Raw genomic sequence first — 19439 nt, forward strand, 5'->3', positions numbered from 1 at the left:
TAATATCTATCCTTTAATTTACATTAATTCCTTTCTTGCTTATCTCTTAATAACTAATTAAAATCTTTCTCCTTAGCCTGTTCATCATCTTTTAAGTAATTATTGATATTTTTTATTTATTGCATTTTAACAATGAACATACAGAATATATGCACCAAGATATGTGATTAAATAAAGAACCCTGTACTTCCTAGTGGCTCAATTCAAACAAAAAGTTCAATAGTGAAAAATAAAAGAGCCGAGTTGTACCCTGATGCTTTGCTCATGGGTCTGCTCTGGCTGGCCTAGAGCAGAGCCGGTTGGGAGACTTATCATTACAGACGTACTGATGCTTCACACATGCTCATTTGGCACTCATGCAATACTCCAAACAGTGGCAGAACATACCAGTTGACAGAGGCAGTCCAAAGCTTTAAGGGAAAAATAAAGAGAAAGGTTGTATGAGAAATTTCTAGTTGTGCAACAAATAACCAATATTTGAAATTGTGCATTTAAAAAAATTCAAGACCTTTTAGTTTTTTTAAAAAAAGCAGGAATTACCAAGAAGCCCCTGGTGATTTTCTGAATTCTTTACTTGTAATACCAAACTTCTTAATTCTCATATTAAATCTCTGAAAATATATAAATAAAATATTGAATAAGTTTAAGAAATGATGACAGTAGAAGCAAAATCAAAACAAAACAAAACAAAACAAAACAAAACAAAAATAAAGCCCCCAAACTCAAACTAGAGACTGTCTCCAATAATAACTCTCGGGAGAAAATAACAGATGGGATAATCAAGACCAATGCCTGGCTTCACATAACTACATAACTTAGCCAGAAACATAACCAAGGACACATGAAAATTTCAAACATAAAGACAAACATACTTCTTGGATATTACAGAAATAGAAATGATAAAACCTTGCCCTACCACAGTGGTTTTGAACCTGTGGGTCACAACTCCTCTGCAAACCTCTACTTTCAAAAATTATGATTCATAATAGTAGCAAAATTACAGTTATGAAGTAGTGATGAAAATAATTTTATGGTTGGGGGTTCCCAACACAAAATGAGGATCTGCATCAAAGGGTTGCAGCACTAGGAAGGTTAAAACGACTGTCTATCAGATCTTAAAAACTATTGGGTAGCAAAAACTATAAAAACCATGGTTCTAAAAACAGATATATTAACTCACCAATGTTAATTGTAAAGCAGTTAGCAGTAAGAACTTATTTACTGATAAATGCCATCGGTTTACCATGGTGTTAAATGTTTGATGCATTTCTTCATATTTACATTTTAATACTGGTATTTAATATTTTCAATAAACTTACGAGTTTGTTATCTCCATTTTACAAAGAAGCAACTTAATGCTATTGTTATATCAAATCTACATAATGAAAGGCTATGATTAAATATTGACTCTAATCTACACTTACTTAAAAGCCAGAGAATATTTGATACAATGCTAATTTATGAGTATCATTCAGGCTCACAGAAAAATGTCCAGTTATACAGAAATTGTGTAAGGGTAGGAATTTTGATGGTGCTTTCCTTTTTTGCTTTTAAGTTTTTCTGCATATATATATTATATAACAATATCTATTTATAAATATATAAATAAATATATAAAATAATGCTTAAACCTCCTTAAATTAATCTGAATATCTGAATAATCTAAATAAAGACATTCAGTTTAAATTAAGTGTAGAGTTAACTTAAAGTGGAATGTGTTAAGGTGACAGGGAAATTTATATAATGATTTCAGGATAACAGATTATAAAGGAAGAGGCAAAGAGGGTGATGTGCAAAAGGGAATTTCACATGAAAGGGAAATCCAACACAGAAGAAGGCTAATAAAGACAGCAGTTTAAATAAAGGTATATGTGTACATATACTCACACACACTCTCACACATATACTCACACACACATTCACACATGCACACTCATAAAAACATATACACACACTCACACTCATACACATACACTCACACTCATTCAAATCATAGAATATAATATTTTAAAATTATTACATAAATGAGGTTGAATGCATTTTCAAAGAACCTCAATGATATCATATATCAACAAAGAGAGAGTGTTACAAACCCTTTTATTATCCCATAAGATGACAGTTATTTCAATGCAGTGGTCTAGGAAACATGAGCTAATATTTTCCAAGAAATCTATATAAAGGCCAAATAAAAGGTAAGAAGAAAAATAATGATAAACAACAAAGCCAAAAGGAAAGAACCACAAGCACATAAAGCCTCCTACAAAAACAAACATATCAGGAACCAACAGTCATTTGTCTTTAATATCCCTCAATATGAATGGACTCAACTCACCTATAAAAAGACATAAGCTAACAGACTGGATATGCAAACCAGACCTAGCATCTTGTTGCATACGAGAAACACACCTCAAAAACACAGACAGACACTTTCTCAGAGCAAAAGGATGGAAAAAGGTGTTCCAAGCAATGATCCCATGAAACAAGCAATAGTTGTCATCCCAATATCCAGTAAAATAGACTTTCAACCAAAAGTTGTCAAGCATGATGAAGGGCACTTCATATTCACCAAGGTGAAAATCCACCAAGAGAAAGTCTCAATTCTGAAAATCTATGCCCCAAAAGCAAGAGCAACCACATTTGTAAAAGAAAGTTTACTAAAGCTCAAAATACACACTGTAATAGTGTGAGACTTCAACATCCCACTCTCACCTATGGGCAGGTCATTGAAACAGAATCTAAACAGAGATACAATGAAATTAATAGAGGTTATGAAAAAATGGATTTTACACATATCTACAGAACATTTCACCCTAAAAGAAAAGAATATACCTTCTCAGCACCTCATGGTACCTTCTCCAAAATCAACCATATAATTGGTCCCAAAACAACCCTCAACCGATATAAGAAGATTGAAATGCATCTTATCAGACCACCATGGCCTAAGGCTAAGCTTCAATAACAGCAAAAACAATAGAAAGCCCACATACATGTAGAAACTAAAAAACTATTGAATGATAACTTGGTCAGGGAAGAAATAAAGAAAGAAATTAAAGACTTTCTAGAATTTAACAGAAATCTTGACACATCATATCCAAACTTATGGGACACAATGAAAGCAGTGCTAAAAAGAAAGTCCATAGCACTAAATGCCCTGGTAAAGAAACTGGAGAGATCTTACACTAACAACACATCAAAACCATCATTTACCAGAATCAAGTAGGCTTAATCCCAGGAATGCAAGGTTGGTTGAATGTACAAAATCCATCAACGCAATCCACTATATAAACAAACTCAGAAAAAAAAAATCACATGATCATCTCCTTAGATGCAGAAAAAGCATTTGACAAAATACAACACCCCTTCATATTAAAAGTATTGGAGAGATCAGGAGTTCAAGGCCTATACCTAAATATAATAAAGGCAATATACAGCAAACCAACAGCTAATATCAAATTAAATGGAGACATACTTGAAGCAATACCACTGAAATTGGGGACAAGACAAGGATGCCCACTCTTCCCATATCTAATCAATATAGTACTCAAAGTGCTAGCTAGAACAATAAGACAACAAAAAGAGATCAAGGGGATACAAATTGTCAAAGAAGAAATAATGGTATCACTATTTGGAGATGGTATGATAGCATACATATGAGACCCCCAAAAATTCTACCAGAGAACTCCTACAGCTGATAAACAACTTCATCAAAGGGGCTGAATATAAAATTAACTCAAATAAATCAGTAGCCTTCCTTTATACAAATGATACACAGGCTGAGAAAGAAATTGGGGGAACTACTCCCTTCACAATAGCTACAAATAATATAAAATATCTTGGGTAACTCTAACCAAACAAGTGAAAGACCTGTATGATAATAACTTCAAGTCTCTCAAGAAAGAAATCGACAATGATCTCAGAAAATTGAGAGAACTCCCATGCTCATAGATTGGCAGAATTAACATAGTAAAAATGGCCATCCTACCAAAGGCAATCTATAGATTCAATTCAATCCCCATCAAAATCCCAACAAAATTCTTCAAAGACTTGGAAAGAGCAATTCTCAAATTCATCTGGAAAGGCAAAAAAACCCAGAATAGTGAAAGCAGTTCTTAACAATAAAAGAACAGCTGGGGGAATCACCATCCCTGACCTCAAGTTTACTACAGAGCAATAGAGATAAGAACTGTATATTATTGGTACAGAGACAGACACGTTGATCAATGGAATAGAATGGAAGACCCAGAAATAAAACCACACACTTACAGACAGTTGATCTTTGACAAAGAAGCCAAAAATATACGATGGGAAAAAAAAAAAGCATCTTCAATAAATGGTGCTGGTCTAACTGGCTGTCTGTATGTAGAAAAATGAAAATGGACCCATATTTGTCACCTTGCACAAAGCTCGAGTCCAAGTGGATCAAAAACCTCAACATAAAACCAGGTACACTGAATCTAATAGACGAGAAAGTGGGAAAGAGCCTTGAACTCATTGGCACAGAGAAAAGTTTCCTAAACAGAACTCAAATGGCTCATGCTCTAAGATCAAGAAATGATAAATGGGACCTCATGAAACTGGAAAGCTTCTGTAAGGCAAAGGACATAGTCAATAAGACAAATCAGCAACCTACAGATTGGGGAAAAAAATCTTTACTAACCCTACATCCAAGAGAGGACTAATATCCAAAATACATAAAGAACTCAAGAAGCTAACCACCAAAAAAACCAAACAACTGAATCAAAAATTGGGGTATAGAACTAAACCAGTTTCATAACTGAAGACTCTCGAATGGCTGAGAAGCATCTAAAGAAATGTTCAAAGTCCTTAGGGGTCAGAGAAATGTAAATCCAAAGGACCTTGAGATTTCACCTTACACCAATCAGAATGGCTAGGAGCAAAACCTCAGGTGACAACACATGTTGGAGAGAATGTGGAGAAAGAGGAACACTCCTCCATTGCTGGTAGGATTGCAAATTGGTACAATCACTCTGGAAATCAATCTGGAGGCTCCTCACAAAACTGGAAATAGATCTACCTGAAGACCTAGCTATACCACTCTTGGGAATATACCCAAAATATGCCCCACCATGCCTCAGGGGCATGTGTTTCACTATGTTCCTAGTGGCAATTATTCATGATAGCCAGAAGCTGGAAACAAAACAGATGTCCCACAACAGAAGAATGGATACAGAAAATGTGATTCATTTACACAATGGAATACTACTCAGCTATTAAGAATGAGGACATCCTGAATTTTGCAGGCAAATACATGGAACTAGAAAATATCATCCTGAGTGAGGTAACTCAGACGCAAAAGGATATGCATAGTATGTACTCACTAATAAGTGGATGTTACACCACTGCCTAAAACAAAAGTACAGAATACCCAAATACAGTCCACAGAACTCAAAAAGGTCAAGATACTGAAATGGCCAAGTGAGGACCTCTCAGTCCCACTTGGGAGGGAGAAGAAAGCAATCACAAGTGGGGAGAGAGGGAGTGGTGGTGGAAGAGAATGGGGGAGGGAAGAACCTGATCTGATACTGGTTGAGGAAAAAGGACTGAAGCCCTGAGGGCCAGCAGAATGAATGGAAACAGGCAGCCTTGGGAGATAAGAGCTTGGGGTGACCCTCCAGAATGCACCAGAGATCTGAGAGATGAGACACTCTCAGGACTCAAAGGGAGGGACCTTAGATGAAATGCCTGACAGTAGGGGGAGGGAACTTATAGAGCCCACCTCCAGCAGGAAGACAGGACATCAAGTGAGGGATAGGGTTGTCACCCCACAGTCACAACTGTGACCCATAATTGTTCCTGTCTGAAAGAATTACAGGGATGGAAATAGAGGGGAGCCTGAGGAATAGAAGGTCCAGTGACAGGCCCCAAGTGGGATCCACCTCAAGTGGCAGTCCCAAGGCCTGACACTATTACTGAGGCTATGGAGTGCTCACAAAAAGGGACCTAGCATGACTGCACTTCAGAAGACCCAACAAGCAGCTCAAAGAGTTAGATTCAGATATTTGTATCCAACCAATGGACAGATTCTGCTGATCCATTTGGTTGAATTAGGGAAGGCTGAAAGAAGCTGAGGAGAAGGGTGATCCTGTAGGAGGACCAGCAATCTCAATTAATCTGGACCCCTGAGATCTGCCAAGCACTGGACCACCAAACAGGCAGCATTCACCAGCTGATATGAGGCCCCCAACACACGTACAGTAGAGGACTGCCGGGTCTGTGTTTATTCAGAGATGATGCACCTAACCCTCAAAAGATTGGAGGTCTCAGGGAGTTTAGAGGTCAGGTGGTGTATCAGTTAGGGTTTTACTGCTGTGAACAGACACCATGACCAAGGCAAGTCTTATAAAAAACAATATTTAACTGAAGCTGGCTTACAGGTTCAGAGGTTCAGTCCATTATCATCAAGGTGGGAGCATGGCAGTGTCCAGGCAGGCATGGTGCAGGAGGAGCTGAGAGTTCTACGTCTTCATCCAAAGGCTGCTAGTAGAAGACTGACTTCCAGGAAACTAGGGTGAGGATCGTATGCACACACCCACAGTGACACACCTCCTCCAACCAGGTCACACCTATTCCAACAAGGCCACACCTCCAAATGGTGCCATTCCCTGATCCAAGAATATACAAACCATCACAGGTGGCATGGGGGGGGGGGTGAGGACATCCTTATGGAGACAGGGGGTGGGGAGGAGGCATGGGATGTGTAACAGTCAAAGGGTAGGTAGATAGGGGGAATAAAATATGGAGTGTAAAAAATTAATTAATTAAAAAAGTAAAAGAAAAATATAGCCGGGCGTGGTGGCGCACGCCTTTAATCCCAGCACTCGGAAGGCAGGGGCAGGCAGATTTCTGAGTTCTAGGCTAGCATGGTCTACAAAGTGAGTACCAGGACAGCCAGGGCTATACAGAGAAACCCTATATTGAACCCCACCCCCCCCCAAAAAAAAAAGAAAAGAAAAATATGCATACACACATATACACACACACATATAAACCTACATAACAACAATATGAACAATGGGTAGAGGTATAGTTTGGTGACACATTGCTTCCCTAGCATGCACAAGGCCTGGGTTCAGTCACCAGAACTGTAAATAAATAAATTAAAGTGCATAAATTTTTTTCCTGTGGCTAGGGATATTACCTGACTTGCTTTGAGTTCATTAAAACATAAGAGTAAAAAATATACTCTGGAAGTAAAAAATATACTATGTCAGCTGAGGACTGCTGTTAACCCAAGGCACAGTGGGAGGCAGTGGAGTAAAATTCGAAGGAGAGGGAAGTGGTAAGCAATGCATTTTTTTTTTTCCTTTTTAAAAGGAAAACCTGCAAAGAACAGATTTTGTGCAAATGTAGTTTAGGATTCAGTAACATGGGTGGTCAGTATGGTCCTGAGACTGCAGTTCTGATAAGCTCACAGGCTAAATACATGCTATCCTTGAGTTTAAAGATAATGCAGAATACCAGCTACACCTTTGTGTTGAGCACGGATGCCTTGAATTTTCTGTATGTCTACAATACTTCATACATAATAATGAAGTTCAGAAGACTTGCCAGCAGTCACACATGGACAAAAGCACTTATAACTAGAGTGATGTACACATCCATGTATATGTGCATATGTGTGTACATATATAAATATATAAACAGAGAATGATGGAAAGATAGAGGGAGAGGCTGCTCTTGTGACACATAAAATGTTTTATATATATATATATATATACACACACATGTGAGGAGCCCATGATAATTCTCACATTACTTGTATTTCTGAAAGAACATTTTAGTAGTAATTAACAACACTTTAAGTTTTCTACCTCCAAGTTCCTAACGTTTGACAAATTACTTAATTAAGCCTAACCTCTTCATCTGTCATTGATGCAATACTCCTGAGGGATACTGTATGAGATGTTCTTACACTAAAAAAAAAAGACAAGTAACGTTAATTCAGATGACATTTAGAATAATAACAATTCAGATGAACATTTTGAGTATTGTAAGCAAATGACATAAAGAAGAGAAACTGTTTTGTAAATAAATTTTCCTGAGGGTTTAGGCAATTTATACTAGTTAACTAATCAATACATCCATTCACCAAAGAACATAAAATCTGTAAGGGCCAGGACTTTGGGATGGGTTTTGAGTTATATTTGCTAAAACCTATAATGGCTCCTGGAACATAACAGCAAAACCAAGTAATTATTTGTGAAATGAATAAACAGATAAGGAAAATGTTATTTAGTGACTTGAATATGCCAGGATGTTGTGTGGCATATAAGGAAATAATCCAAAATTGCCATTTCCTTGCAGGGGGCATCAGCATTCAGTGAGCAAGAAGATACATAAAATTATTTTACATATTACATTACATTTAAATAATATTGACATTACTGCAAATCTAGATATTTTAGATGGGAGAAACAAGTGATGAGGAAATAAATATGTTTAGGGGAACTATATGTAAATAAATGTGTAATAGAATGATGCAAAATTAAATTAGACAGTAGGGATGAAAAAGTATGTGTAAGATTCTATGAAAACATACCAAACAGGTGCCCAGATTGTCCAGGAAGTCCTTAGGGATTTCCAAGAATGAATATGAATTCTGAGTCTAGTGGAGTAAAAATCTGCTGGCTGGCTTTGGGCTTAAGGTAGTATACAACAAGCGAAATTAGGTAGGGGAAAGTACCAGGGAAATTGGGGTTCCCTTCTGGGTTCTTATTGTAATTAATAAAAGAACTTAGAAACAGAACAGATAGGAAGCACAAAGTCTTTTTTTTTTTTTTTTTATTAAAACTTGAGATAAAAACAGGACAGGCAAGCTGTGCATCTTGGTGGATGTCAGGAGAAGGGAGTCAGAGGAAAGAAAGGAAAAACATCTTTTTGAGTTTGGAACCAAGAAAGCTGCACACTGCACACTGTGCAGCAAAAGTTAGCAAGAAGCTGGATGGAGGGTTTGAAGGGATGAATGGGGATGGAGGGTATAAAGGGATGGATGGGGGATGGAGGTTATCAGGGGATGGATGGGGGATGGAGGTTATCAGGGGATGGATGGGGGATGGAGGGGATGAGGAGATGATGGGGGATGGATGGGGGATGGAGGGTATGAGGGGATGGATGGGGGATGGAGGGTATGAGGGGATGGATGGGGAATGGAGGGGATGAGGGGATGGATGGGGAATGGAGGGGATGAGGAGATGATGGGGGATGGAGGGGATGAGGGGATGGATGGGGGATGGAGGGTATGAGGGGATGGGTGGGGGATGGAGGGTATGAGGGGATGGGTGGAGGGTGGAGGGTATGAGGGGATGGATGGGGGATGGAGGGGATGAGGAGATGATGGGGGATGGAGGGGATGAGGGGATGGATGGGGGTGGAAGGGATGAGGGAATGGATGGGGGATGGAGGGTATGAGGGGATGGATGGGAGATGGAGGGGATGAGGAGATGATGGGGGATGGAGGGTATGAGGGGATGGATGGGGGATGGAGGGGATGAGGGGATGGATGGGGAATGGAGGGGATGAGGGGATGGATGGGGAATGGAGGGGATGAGGGGATGGATGGGGAATGGAGGGGATGAGGGGATGGATGAGGGATGGAGGGTATGAGGGGATGAGTGGAGGATGGAGGGGATGAGGGGATGGGTGGAGGATGGAGGGGATGAGGGGATGGGTAGAGGGTGGAAGGTATGAGGGGATGGATGGGGGATGGAGGGGATGAGGAGATGATGGGGGATGGAGGGGATGAGGGGATGGATGGGGGATGGAGGGTATGAGGGGATGGATGGGGAATGGAGGGGATGAGGAGATGATGGGGGATGGAGGGTATGAGGGGATGGGTGGGGGATGGAGGGTATGAGGGGATGGGTGGAGGGTGGAAGGTATGAGGGGATGGATGGGGGATGGAGGGGATGAGGAGATGATGGGGGATGGAGGGGATGAGGGGATGGATGGGGGAAGCCCAGGGTGCAAGGAAAAAGCAGTGAAGGCTTGGGCCAGTATCTACAAGGAAAACAGAACGACAGAGAGGAAAGGACTACATGTTGGAAGGTGGGGCCCAAAACTGATCAGAAGGCCTGGATCTATTGTCAACTGCCTCCAGAGTTACAAGTTCTTGCCTAGCTATCTAACATAGTCTAAAAAGAGACATGGGAAAGAAGAGAGAAAACTTAGAGAAAATTAGTGTGCCAAGATTCAAGTACAGGAGGGGAAAAAAGTGCTGGAAATGAGGCTAAAACGCGCACAGAAGCTCAAGGACTTACAGACCATAAGAAAATTTACTATTACAATTAAGAACTATCAGCAAGACAGTGAATGCTAGTGACATTCTTCAATCTATTAAAAAAAACCTATGTCATCGAATGCTGCAGCAGTGTGTTCCAAAGCTGGACTAGGATGAGAAGAATTTGAGAAGCAAAAGGTAAGAAAATTTTATCAAATGTTTTAAATTCTTTGAAATAGACCTTTAAAATGTTTTTTTTGGTCTATTTTACTTGAAGATTATAATTCCATTGAAATATACATATCCAAAAGCCCACCTTATAGAATTATATATGTGTGTGTGTATACACACACTTTTAACCACATACAGGTCTCCCATTGATTTCATGTCAACTGTAATGCATCCTGAACATTCTTATATCTAACTCTGAAGCTGGAACACAATCCTGCAACACAACATGAATAACGTTCCCGAAACTAAAGGAATGCTACACTTAGGTGTACAATGGCAGACACCACATCTAAAAACAATAATGCTTTGCTTTTTCAATGTAAACGTCCCCTGAAAACAAGATGAACCGAGAGAGAAAGTGTGAACTGTCATTGAGCAGCATGTGTTGAGCATTCTTCTAGCCTCTGCCTTTCATCTCATATCCTCTTTATACACTGGGAGGCAAATATTATCTCCACAGAGGCATAGCTAGAAATGGATAAGACTGAAAGTGAGCCCCAAGGCTGTCCACCTCTGAGGTCCAATTGCAGCAGACTCTTATCACTGACTCTGGAATGTCAGGAACTATTGTGTTATATATTTGATAAAAAGTTATAGATTTTGCAGAAAGGTATGTATCTCACTGACGTATTGTGTGCTTCTTTGGAACCATCTTCATTCAGAGCTTCAGTTTCTTCCTCCTTCAGAGAAAAGAGACACACAGTGTGAAAGACAGCAGCAGCACAAGGCAGGAAGGACCTTCTTCCCAGAGTAATGATACATCTGCAACTTTCATGAAACCCAGGCCTTGGAAGGTAAGCTGACAAGCCCATTCCTCTAAAAACTCAACTCTCATACACACTCATGCATGTTTTCTCTTTTAAGATAGATAGTATCTGAGTATGATTTGTACTGACAGAGATCACATCTGTCTGATTTGTTCTACTTTGACCCTTAACCTTAATCAAATTAATGGAAAGTATAGCTATAGACCAGGAGAAAAGAAACAGAAGATCTCAAAATATCTGGATCCATATGAAATCTGGAAAAAAGTACAACATGAAAAAGCAGCGGCACAGAGGACGATAACAAAATATACACTGTGTTCAGACAAGTATCAGAATCAGGGCAAATTTATACAAACACCAAACATCCAAGTATAACAGACTCTCACTGCTGTTAAGTGGAGCCACTGCAATCCTAATGTCATTAACACATCTTACTGGGCAGGTGTCAGAACAAGAAAATGGAGAGGTTTTTTTTTAAACTTTAATAGAATTCCCGTTTATAAATAGGTTTATACCTCAAACATGTCGGATTCTTCTTCCAGTTCTTCTAAATAGGCTTCTTCTTCTATGTTGAAAGAATATAACGAACATGAGATAGCTGAAGTATGTACAGTAACAAGAGGAGTTTTAGCAGACCTCCCACCCCAGGCTGAGTCAGTTCATTCTGCAACCATGGCACCTCCCTGCTCCGGAAGGGGAAAGCTTTGGCTTCACACCCAAGTCTACTCATATTCAGTTCCCAATGAATCTGGACTCTTACTTCCTGTGACTTTCTTCCCACAGGGCATGGGGAGCTAGAGAAGCACTGAGGGAGAGAGGAGGCAGAGGGTCATCACCCAAACACGAATAGCTATAGACTGCCCTCTGGTTGGGTCTCTGTCAAGTGGGAGACAGAGGTAAAGTCACAAACTTTTGTGCAAAGCACCTGTATGAGGACACAGGCATGACAGAAGTGGTAACGAAGCAAAAGCACCAGGGAATTTTGACCAAGAGTGTCTGGCACCAGGTGAAGAACTAGTGCAGAATATTGTGAGATGCAATGGGAAAAAGAAAAAAGAAAACTTTTCTGGCAACTCGACTCTAAACAGGTTTCCCTCCACCCTCTCTTTTTCTAAAACTCCCATTTTCCCACTCAGATTCTCAACTTCCTTTTTTTTCTGTATTTTGTTATCTCTTTTGCCTTTGCTGTTGAATCTGAGGATTTCCAACTATGTCACTGGTTTTTTTTTGTTTGCTTTTTGTTTTTTGTTAGTTTTGAGACAAAGCCTCTCTACTTAGCCAGGGATGCCCTGGAATTCACTATATAGACCAGGCTGGCATCAAACTCAGAGAGATCCGCCTGCCTCTGTCTCCTAAGTGCTAAATGACAGTACCTGTGATTATGTTACTGTTTTAATATAATTTTATTTATTCACTAATTACAACCCACTACATATATATTTTTAAAAAATAGTATTCAAGTCACCTTTTCTTTCAAAGTTTATTTCTCTTTCATTCATTTTATTCTTCCAATTGACCTGAATTCAGTATTGAAATATCTTAATATTTAGTACTTAATACTTTGCATTTTTGTCTAAATTCCCTAAATGTCAATTGGTACTTCTTGGTTAAGAGGATGTTTAAATATGTCTTTAAATTCTTAAATACAGGAAAAGCATAAATATTTTTGACATTTGAAATCATTATCATAATCATCATTTTTTGCTGTTGGAGATCTAATCAGGCTCTTACACATAGTAGGTAAAGTATGAGCCACACTCTGAGCATATTTGAAATGAAGTATGAGAGGCAATTTTAGACACTTAAAATTTTCCCACTAAAAGGTTATTTTACACATAAAATATTAACATATTACAATATGCTATATAATATATGTCTTATGATGTTACATGGGTATATTTTTCTACATACTATCTCCACAGTATGGTCTTATTAGTACATTATGTAAGTTAACAATATTAATGTTGTAATAATGATATTGATAGATCATAATATAACATATTATAGGGTGTTATATAATAATAAGTAGGCACAGAGAAAAACTATAAATAGAAGCAGGGTTACATAAATAAAATGTAATGTCAGATATAGACATAAGGAAAGCAAGACTAGATAACACAATCTGAGAGGAAACAGATCTCAACTTGATAAGAAAATGTCCACCGCCTATTCAATGAGTTTAGTGAATTTCAAGACTTTAGTTGAGGATAAAAAGAAATACATTGATATAAACTCACCACCATATACAGGTTAAATAGAAAAAACACCTACTTTGGCTGTTTCATGAAAGGTAATTTAAGAAGTATAACTAAAATATTTCACATTAGGAAAAGACTAAAATATCCTTCATGCACAGTAATATTAATATCTTTCTACTTGTATTACCATCCCACCCACAATGACATTCAGAGAGATTAAATTGAAGAGAAAAATCAGGTGGCTCATGAGTCGGCAATTGTAAATCTATTTAACTTTCAGTATATATTTGTATTTCAATGCATCTATGCTCTACATCAAGAACTTAATACTCCATTATGCACACCTAATTATACCAAGTGTAAACTCTCAGTAACAACAACAGCATTAATGTGGGCACTCAGCAGAGTGTGGACAATCACACCCTACCCCAGATCTCAGCGAGAACATGCTCAGTGATTTATGTGTGCATTTGAGAGGTAAACTGTTATCTCCAGAAACTTAGGGAAGTTGGCTTTTAGCACCGAGGGTGGAGCACTGTGCATTTTGTTTGTTTTTAAGGAGAGAGTTGACAGGGGATGGAGACGAAATGAGACTGATCCAACAGAATCTCTGATAATATAAAAGTTATGTGTATGTGTTAAGGAGAGCATATTGGGGATCTCACCTAGCCCCTGGGATGCTGAAGCAGGATTGTGGATTAGCTTGGGTTACATAGACTTTGTGGGGCAGGGAAGAGAAAGAAAGAGGGAGAGGGAGGCAGAGAAGGAGACAGAGGCAGAAACAGAGACAGACAGAAAGCTGTTTATGAAGAGAAAAATCTTGTTTATCATCTCTAGGTATGTGATAAAGTGTATTAACCTATAATACTATAATTTTTTATATGACCAAGAAAGCTAAGTCGAAATACAAGGAAAAGGTGAAAAGAACACCTTACAAATGTGTGTTGATGTCTATGTAGAAACATAAATTTGCTATGGTGACTTGAGGTCACCTTGGCAGTACAGCCCTGGGGTGGTTTTGATTTTTAAACAACGGGAATTCACTATCTGTAGATGAATCGAAAGCAGGTTAAAAACAGAACAGTTCTTTAAAAAATAACATTTTCTTAAGTTTTAAAGAAATGTAAATTCACTTAAGCAAACATACCATTTTCTTCCAAAAATATGTTCAGTCCATTCACAATTTCTTGCCTGTTTCTTAACTTGTCATTCATCTCTATGATCTAAATTAGAAAACAATTAAAATATCTAACAGAAAGTACTTTAAAAATCAGGTAAGTCTAGCTTTAATGATTAATTGGATTGCCAGTTATTGGTATTAAGCATCTCTATATAAATGGTACCCACAAAATTATACTTGCATGTTTAGGTTCCTTATTATTAATGAACTGGTCTACTTAAAGAATAGCTATGAAGTTTAGGTTGGCTTCCAGAAGACTTCTAGTGCAAATTCAGTTTAAAATTAAACATGCTTTAAAAAGTGGGGTATAGGATGGCTTTCCTTGCCTGTGTTGCCATTAGGATGGTTAGCTCTTCTAGGGATTTCTTATCAAGTAAGTTAGCAGGAGCTGAGGAAAGGGCCTCTTTGCACTCTCTTGTGTCATTTAGGTACCTGCAGAACCTAAATGGAAATTGTGCAAAGTGGTGACAGCCTCATCGAGTCTCATATGAATTTTGTTTCTGTAGAGCTTTTAAACCTTTTCGTTTGGATCCCTCAAACTCTAAAATTTCAAGCATAAGTTCCCAATAATTTGGCTAAAATGTTCTCAATCTTATTTTGCTTTTTTGTAGTCTGTGTCTAAAGTTTTTATTACCTTTTCAGTCAGCAGAAAAGAAGCCTTCCCCAGTCCTTATAGGCCTGAGACCTTATCTAATCAGGGCAGTGCTGATGGTCATAGCTCAGTTTCTGCCTGGATCATTCCTTGCACTCTCTCACACTTGCAAACACTGTTGTCCTCATACACCAACCCATTTCTTCCCATTCTCCTCCTGGGTTATCTCTTATCAACTGTAAGAGTCAGCTCAATAATTTCTTCAGTAGGATTCTTTGCATTGGCTGTGTGCCCTCTCTGTGTATGCTAACAGTGGACACCTTCTGCTCATGCAACACAGTACATAACTTCAACCTCACCAGAGTACTAGCATTCAACCATTTTGCCTCTCTAGAGGCTGAGGTACACCTTCTCATCCCACACTGAGTGTTGACACTGGTACCACTCAACATAAATGGATATACAACTAGAGATTGAGAATTTTTAAGACTTTGAGTCTTCTTCTTGAGGACACTGGGAATCTAGATCCACTGATAATTTAAAAACTTGTGAAAAGCGCACTAATTCAGAGATTTTAAGTATGAATAATAATGCAGTTATTATTTGCTGGGGGAAAAGTGTTTCCAGATGTTGCTGAATGTTCAAGATGAAGTAGACAGGTTACAGGTTGTTAGAAATGACCCTGGATTTGGGGATCATGTTTACATCTGTCAGAGCTTAGCAGATCATCATCTATCACAGCATAGTTGTGAGATTGTCTAACCCCTACTTTAAATTTTGATTGAAATAGTGGATTTCAATCAAAATTTAGCAGGAATAAAAAGCCTCCAGGTTTTTTTTGTTGTTGTTGTTTTTTGTTTTTTTATGGATATGAGATAGGATGTATCAGAAACCAAAAGCAAAGGCTAAAGAAATTGACTTGAGAGTCTAAGGGAACCTGTGTCCACAGACATGGGTAGTGCCTCTCCACCTATAGCATTTCCACCAGGAGCTCCAGCATTACCTGGGAAGTTGTCATAAATGACATATTGGTCCTACATCCACCCTATCCCCCCAGTCTGAAACTCTGGATATATGCCTAACAAGCCCATCATGTAATGAGCCCAATTTTGATAGGTATTGATACAACAGGAAAAAGCCGAATCAAGGAAACAGAAAAGAACCTTAGAGTGGTTTTCTAAGAGTCCAGGTTGGAGGCTGGCTCCTTAGCATTTCTGAATAGTGAAGGTTTTGAAGTACACACACACACATACGCACACTAGTTCAGTGTAATGGGAACCCATCCAGGATCTAACCCTCACTTAAGTGTCCTACCATTGACCTGTATCACTAGCTTCCTACCACTGTTTTAAATTTTTTGAGACAAGAGTCTTGCTAATTTGCACAGACCTTGAATTTTCAATCTTGCCTCATCCTCTTGAGTAACTGGGGTTACATACAGGTCTGGTAGCCCAGCTCCAACTTAAAATTAACTTTTCATTATCTGTGCTAATGAACGTAGAAAGCTGTTGACAATCTCAAGTATTTTCATTTGGCTCTGCAGTAAAAGTCACTATTTTCTTTTAATACCTTTCTCCGTGTCACTAATAATAGCGTCAAGAGGAGAAATGATGTGTAATGTTATTTGTGGGCACTCAAGTGAATCATCTGCACTTTTGTTTTCTTATGTGTACAGCTGACTGGGTAACATCACAAAGCCTTACTGGTGTCTATGACTTCATGGATACTGTCTTTCCTTGGATATCTAATTCCATTTTTTCGAGGGGATGGTCATGCTGGGAACCAAGTCCAGAGACTTGATCATTTGTTCATGCTAAGCAAATGCTCTGCAGCTGAGCTCCAACCAGTGCTCCAACTAGTATGCCACCAGTGTTTTGTTTGTGTCCCACTAGCATTTTCTTTTGCAGTTGGAATTGTCAAGTTAACCTACTTTCTATGCGTAAGCCCTAACCTGATTTTAAGGGCGTTCACTCCTCTCTTCCACCTTTTATGAGACTGGAGAGATCTTGCAAACATATGATGAAAATAAACAGGGGAAAACATTTTCTTTACACTTTTAGTGAGAAACGTTTGCTGTAGAGGTATGGGTTCCAGTGACTGCAACCCAAGCCACAAAGTTTATATAAAATCACAACTAAATAATCGAGAAAACCGGGTGGTGGCAGTGCACTCTTTTAATCCCAGTACTCGGGAGGCAGAGCAGGTGAATCTGAGTTTGAAGCCAGAGCCTGGTATACAGAGAAAGTTCCAGGACAGCCAAGCTACACAGAGAAACCAAAAACAAGCAGGGGGTGGGGTTGAGGGCTTTAAATAATCAAGGAAAACAAGGACTTGTTCATCTAAGTTTAACCCAACACTTTTAACTGTGTAACTATCCTAAAATGCCATAGACTTGATTACACCACTCCTGGCTTCTGCTCTGGCAAAGTATTTGTACAAAAGAGACCCGTAGGCCTCACCTCCAGAAGGCTTCCATGTGGGTGTAAGCACCATGACGACCCGACCATTATAAACACATTTTGATACCAACAGTGCTCTGGGAAAATGACATTTAAAAGTCTTCCATTTCTCCAGCTTAGGACAATGAACCCTAGAGGAGGAGTGAGTAATTTAGGACCTTTCTCTCGGGATATTTCTTACCCATCCTTAACATCCTGCTCGGTTCTCCCAAACCCCAGCCGTTACCTCCATCCGGGTAGCCAGGGCCTCTCCGTTGCTGCCTGCTCCAGCCATATTGTGCAGGGCGCGTGGGTGTTGCTGGGATTGAGGGGGGAGGGGCCTCCTGGGGGAGGGGGAGGGGGAGGGGGAGGGGAGCTCTTGGAAGGTAGGCTACAACCAACAGAGCCAAGAGCCGGTAACAAAACTTGGCTGACCTAACTACAACCATGAGAACAGCAGGCAGCTCCCATACCCTAATTGCTCCAAAGTAGTCAAGAGATGTTGTGGACCGAGTACATTTCCTCTAGAAGCATTTGTCAAAGTGGCGTCAAGGAATGTCTTATATCACCCCTACTATCAAATACTTGTACTTTGTGGGCCCTGAGGCCCCTTTTGACCCATTTTTCACGGTAAGTCATCTGTTAATAAGGACACTCTGTCTTGTCATGAGTGTTGATAGTATCTGCAAGCCCAAACTGATGCTCAGATGAGAAATACAAAAATTAGTTTCTCTACTCGAGAAACCACTGTGGTAGGTAGGGCCGATCTGATTTACCTAGAAAATGAATCCACATTTATTGGTGGTGTTCAGGGGTAGTGCGATGTATGATGCAATTTCTTCTGTTTCTTGGTGAAGAGGATTAACTGGGCCTGGAAGGTGGCTCTAAGGTAGGGGCATTTCCTATGAATGGAATTGAGTTCTGATCCCCAGCTTCCCTGCCTCAACACACACAACATGGAGAGAAAAGCTGGGTTGGTAGTGTGAGCCTGTAAACTCAGTAATGGCCAGACAGCCTGGCAGAAAAACAGTGAGAGATCCTGCCAGAAGAGATCAATGGAGATAGCAATACCACAGAACAGTGCCTTCCTCTACCTACTTCTGCATGTAGGCAAACATGCACATGCAACACACACACACACACACACACACCAAACAAACAGTCAGTAAGATGCTCCAAATTTACAAAGAGAGAGAGAGAGTGCATGTATGGTAGCAATATTTGGGTCACAGGAAAAATAAACTTTGGTGGGGAAACAGGCTGAGCAAAAGGAACAACTCTAGGTATTACAATTTTTATGGAAATACAAAGATTAAGAGTTTATAGAGGACCCATGAGAACTATGGAGACAACATACCCACTCCAACATATCTTACTCTAGACAACAAATACATGTATTAAACACATTGTATTCCAGTTTTGGTAAAATACTGGAATACAGACCTGGTTTGTGAAGGAATATGTGTGAGAAAAAGATACTGTAATCTAATTTTCCTGGTAAAAATGTTTACCTTCCCTTCCATATTTTATGACAAAATCTGACACTAAAGCTAAGAAATTATCATATTGGAGAGGCAGCAATATGTTATTTTGTCATAGTCTCCTTCCCCACTGCCCCATCCTTACTTTAAAGCAGGACTGAAAAGTCCTCTTTGGTATGCCAGCTTAGGCTGTTTTGAGGGGTAAAATCTAAACAGGGTTAACTTAATAAATCAAGCATTCAAGAACACACCTACCTTCTACTGTGGAGCCTACAACCTACAATTTGTTTGAAGGTTGGACATGAAAACAAAATT

The 19439-nt window shown here is 39.2% G+C and overlaps 1 protein-coding gene across 4 annotated transcripts in view; it reads right to left on the minus strand.

The window, feature by feature from the left end:
- The window catches only part of LOC110302872 (uncharacterized), a 32809-nt gene extending 14856 nt beyond the window's left edge, over positions 1 to 17953 (minus strand). For 2 of the 4 annotated variants that reach the window (XM_021173657.2, XM_021173665.2), the window contains exons 1-7: positions 17891 to 17953; positions 14581 to 14656; positions 11751 to 11800; positions 11096 to 11148; positions 7877 to 7934; positions 541 to 611; positions 388 to 410 (exon numbers count right to left, since the gene is read on the minus strand). In XM_021173657.2, the coding sequence (XP_021029316.1) occupies positions 388 to 410; positions 541 to 611; positions 7877 to 7934; positions 11096 to 11148; positions 11751 to 11800; positions 14581 to 14656; positions 17891 to 17938 (379 nt within the window). In that variant the 5' untranslated portion in view covers positions 17939 to 17953. The other 2 variants (XM_085837919.1, XM_085837966.1) reach the window with 2 other exon arrangements.
- Between the last annotated feature and the right edge of the window lie 1486 nt (positions 17954 to 19439).

Source organism: Mus caroli, unplaced genomic scaffold (genome assembly GCF_978045245.1).
Source record: "Mus caroli unplaced genomic scaffold, Mus_caroli_1 scaffold_1, whole genome shotgun sequence".
Classification (NCBI taxonomy): domain Eukaryota; kingdom Metazoa; phylum Chordata; class Mammalia; order Rodentia; family Muridae; genus Mus; species Mus caroli.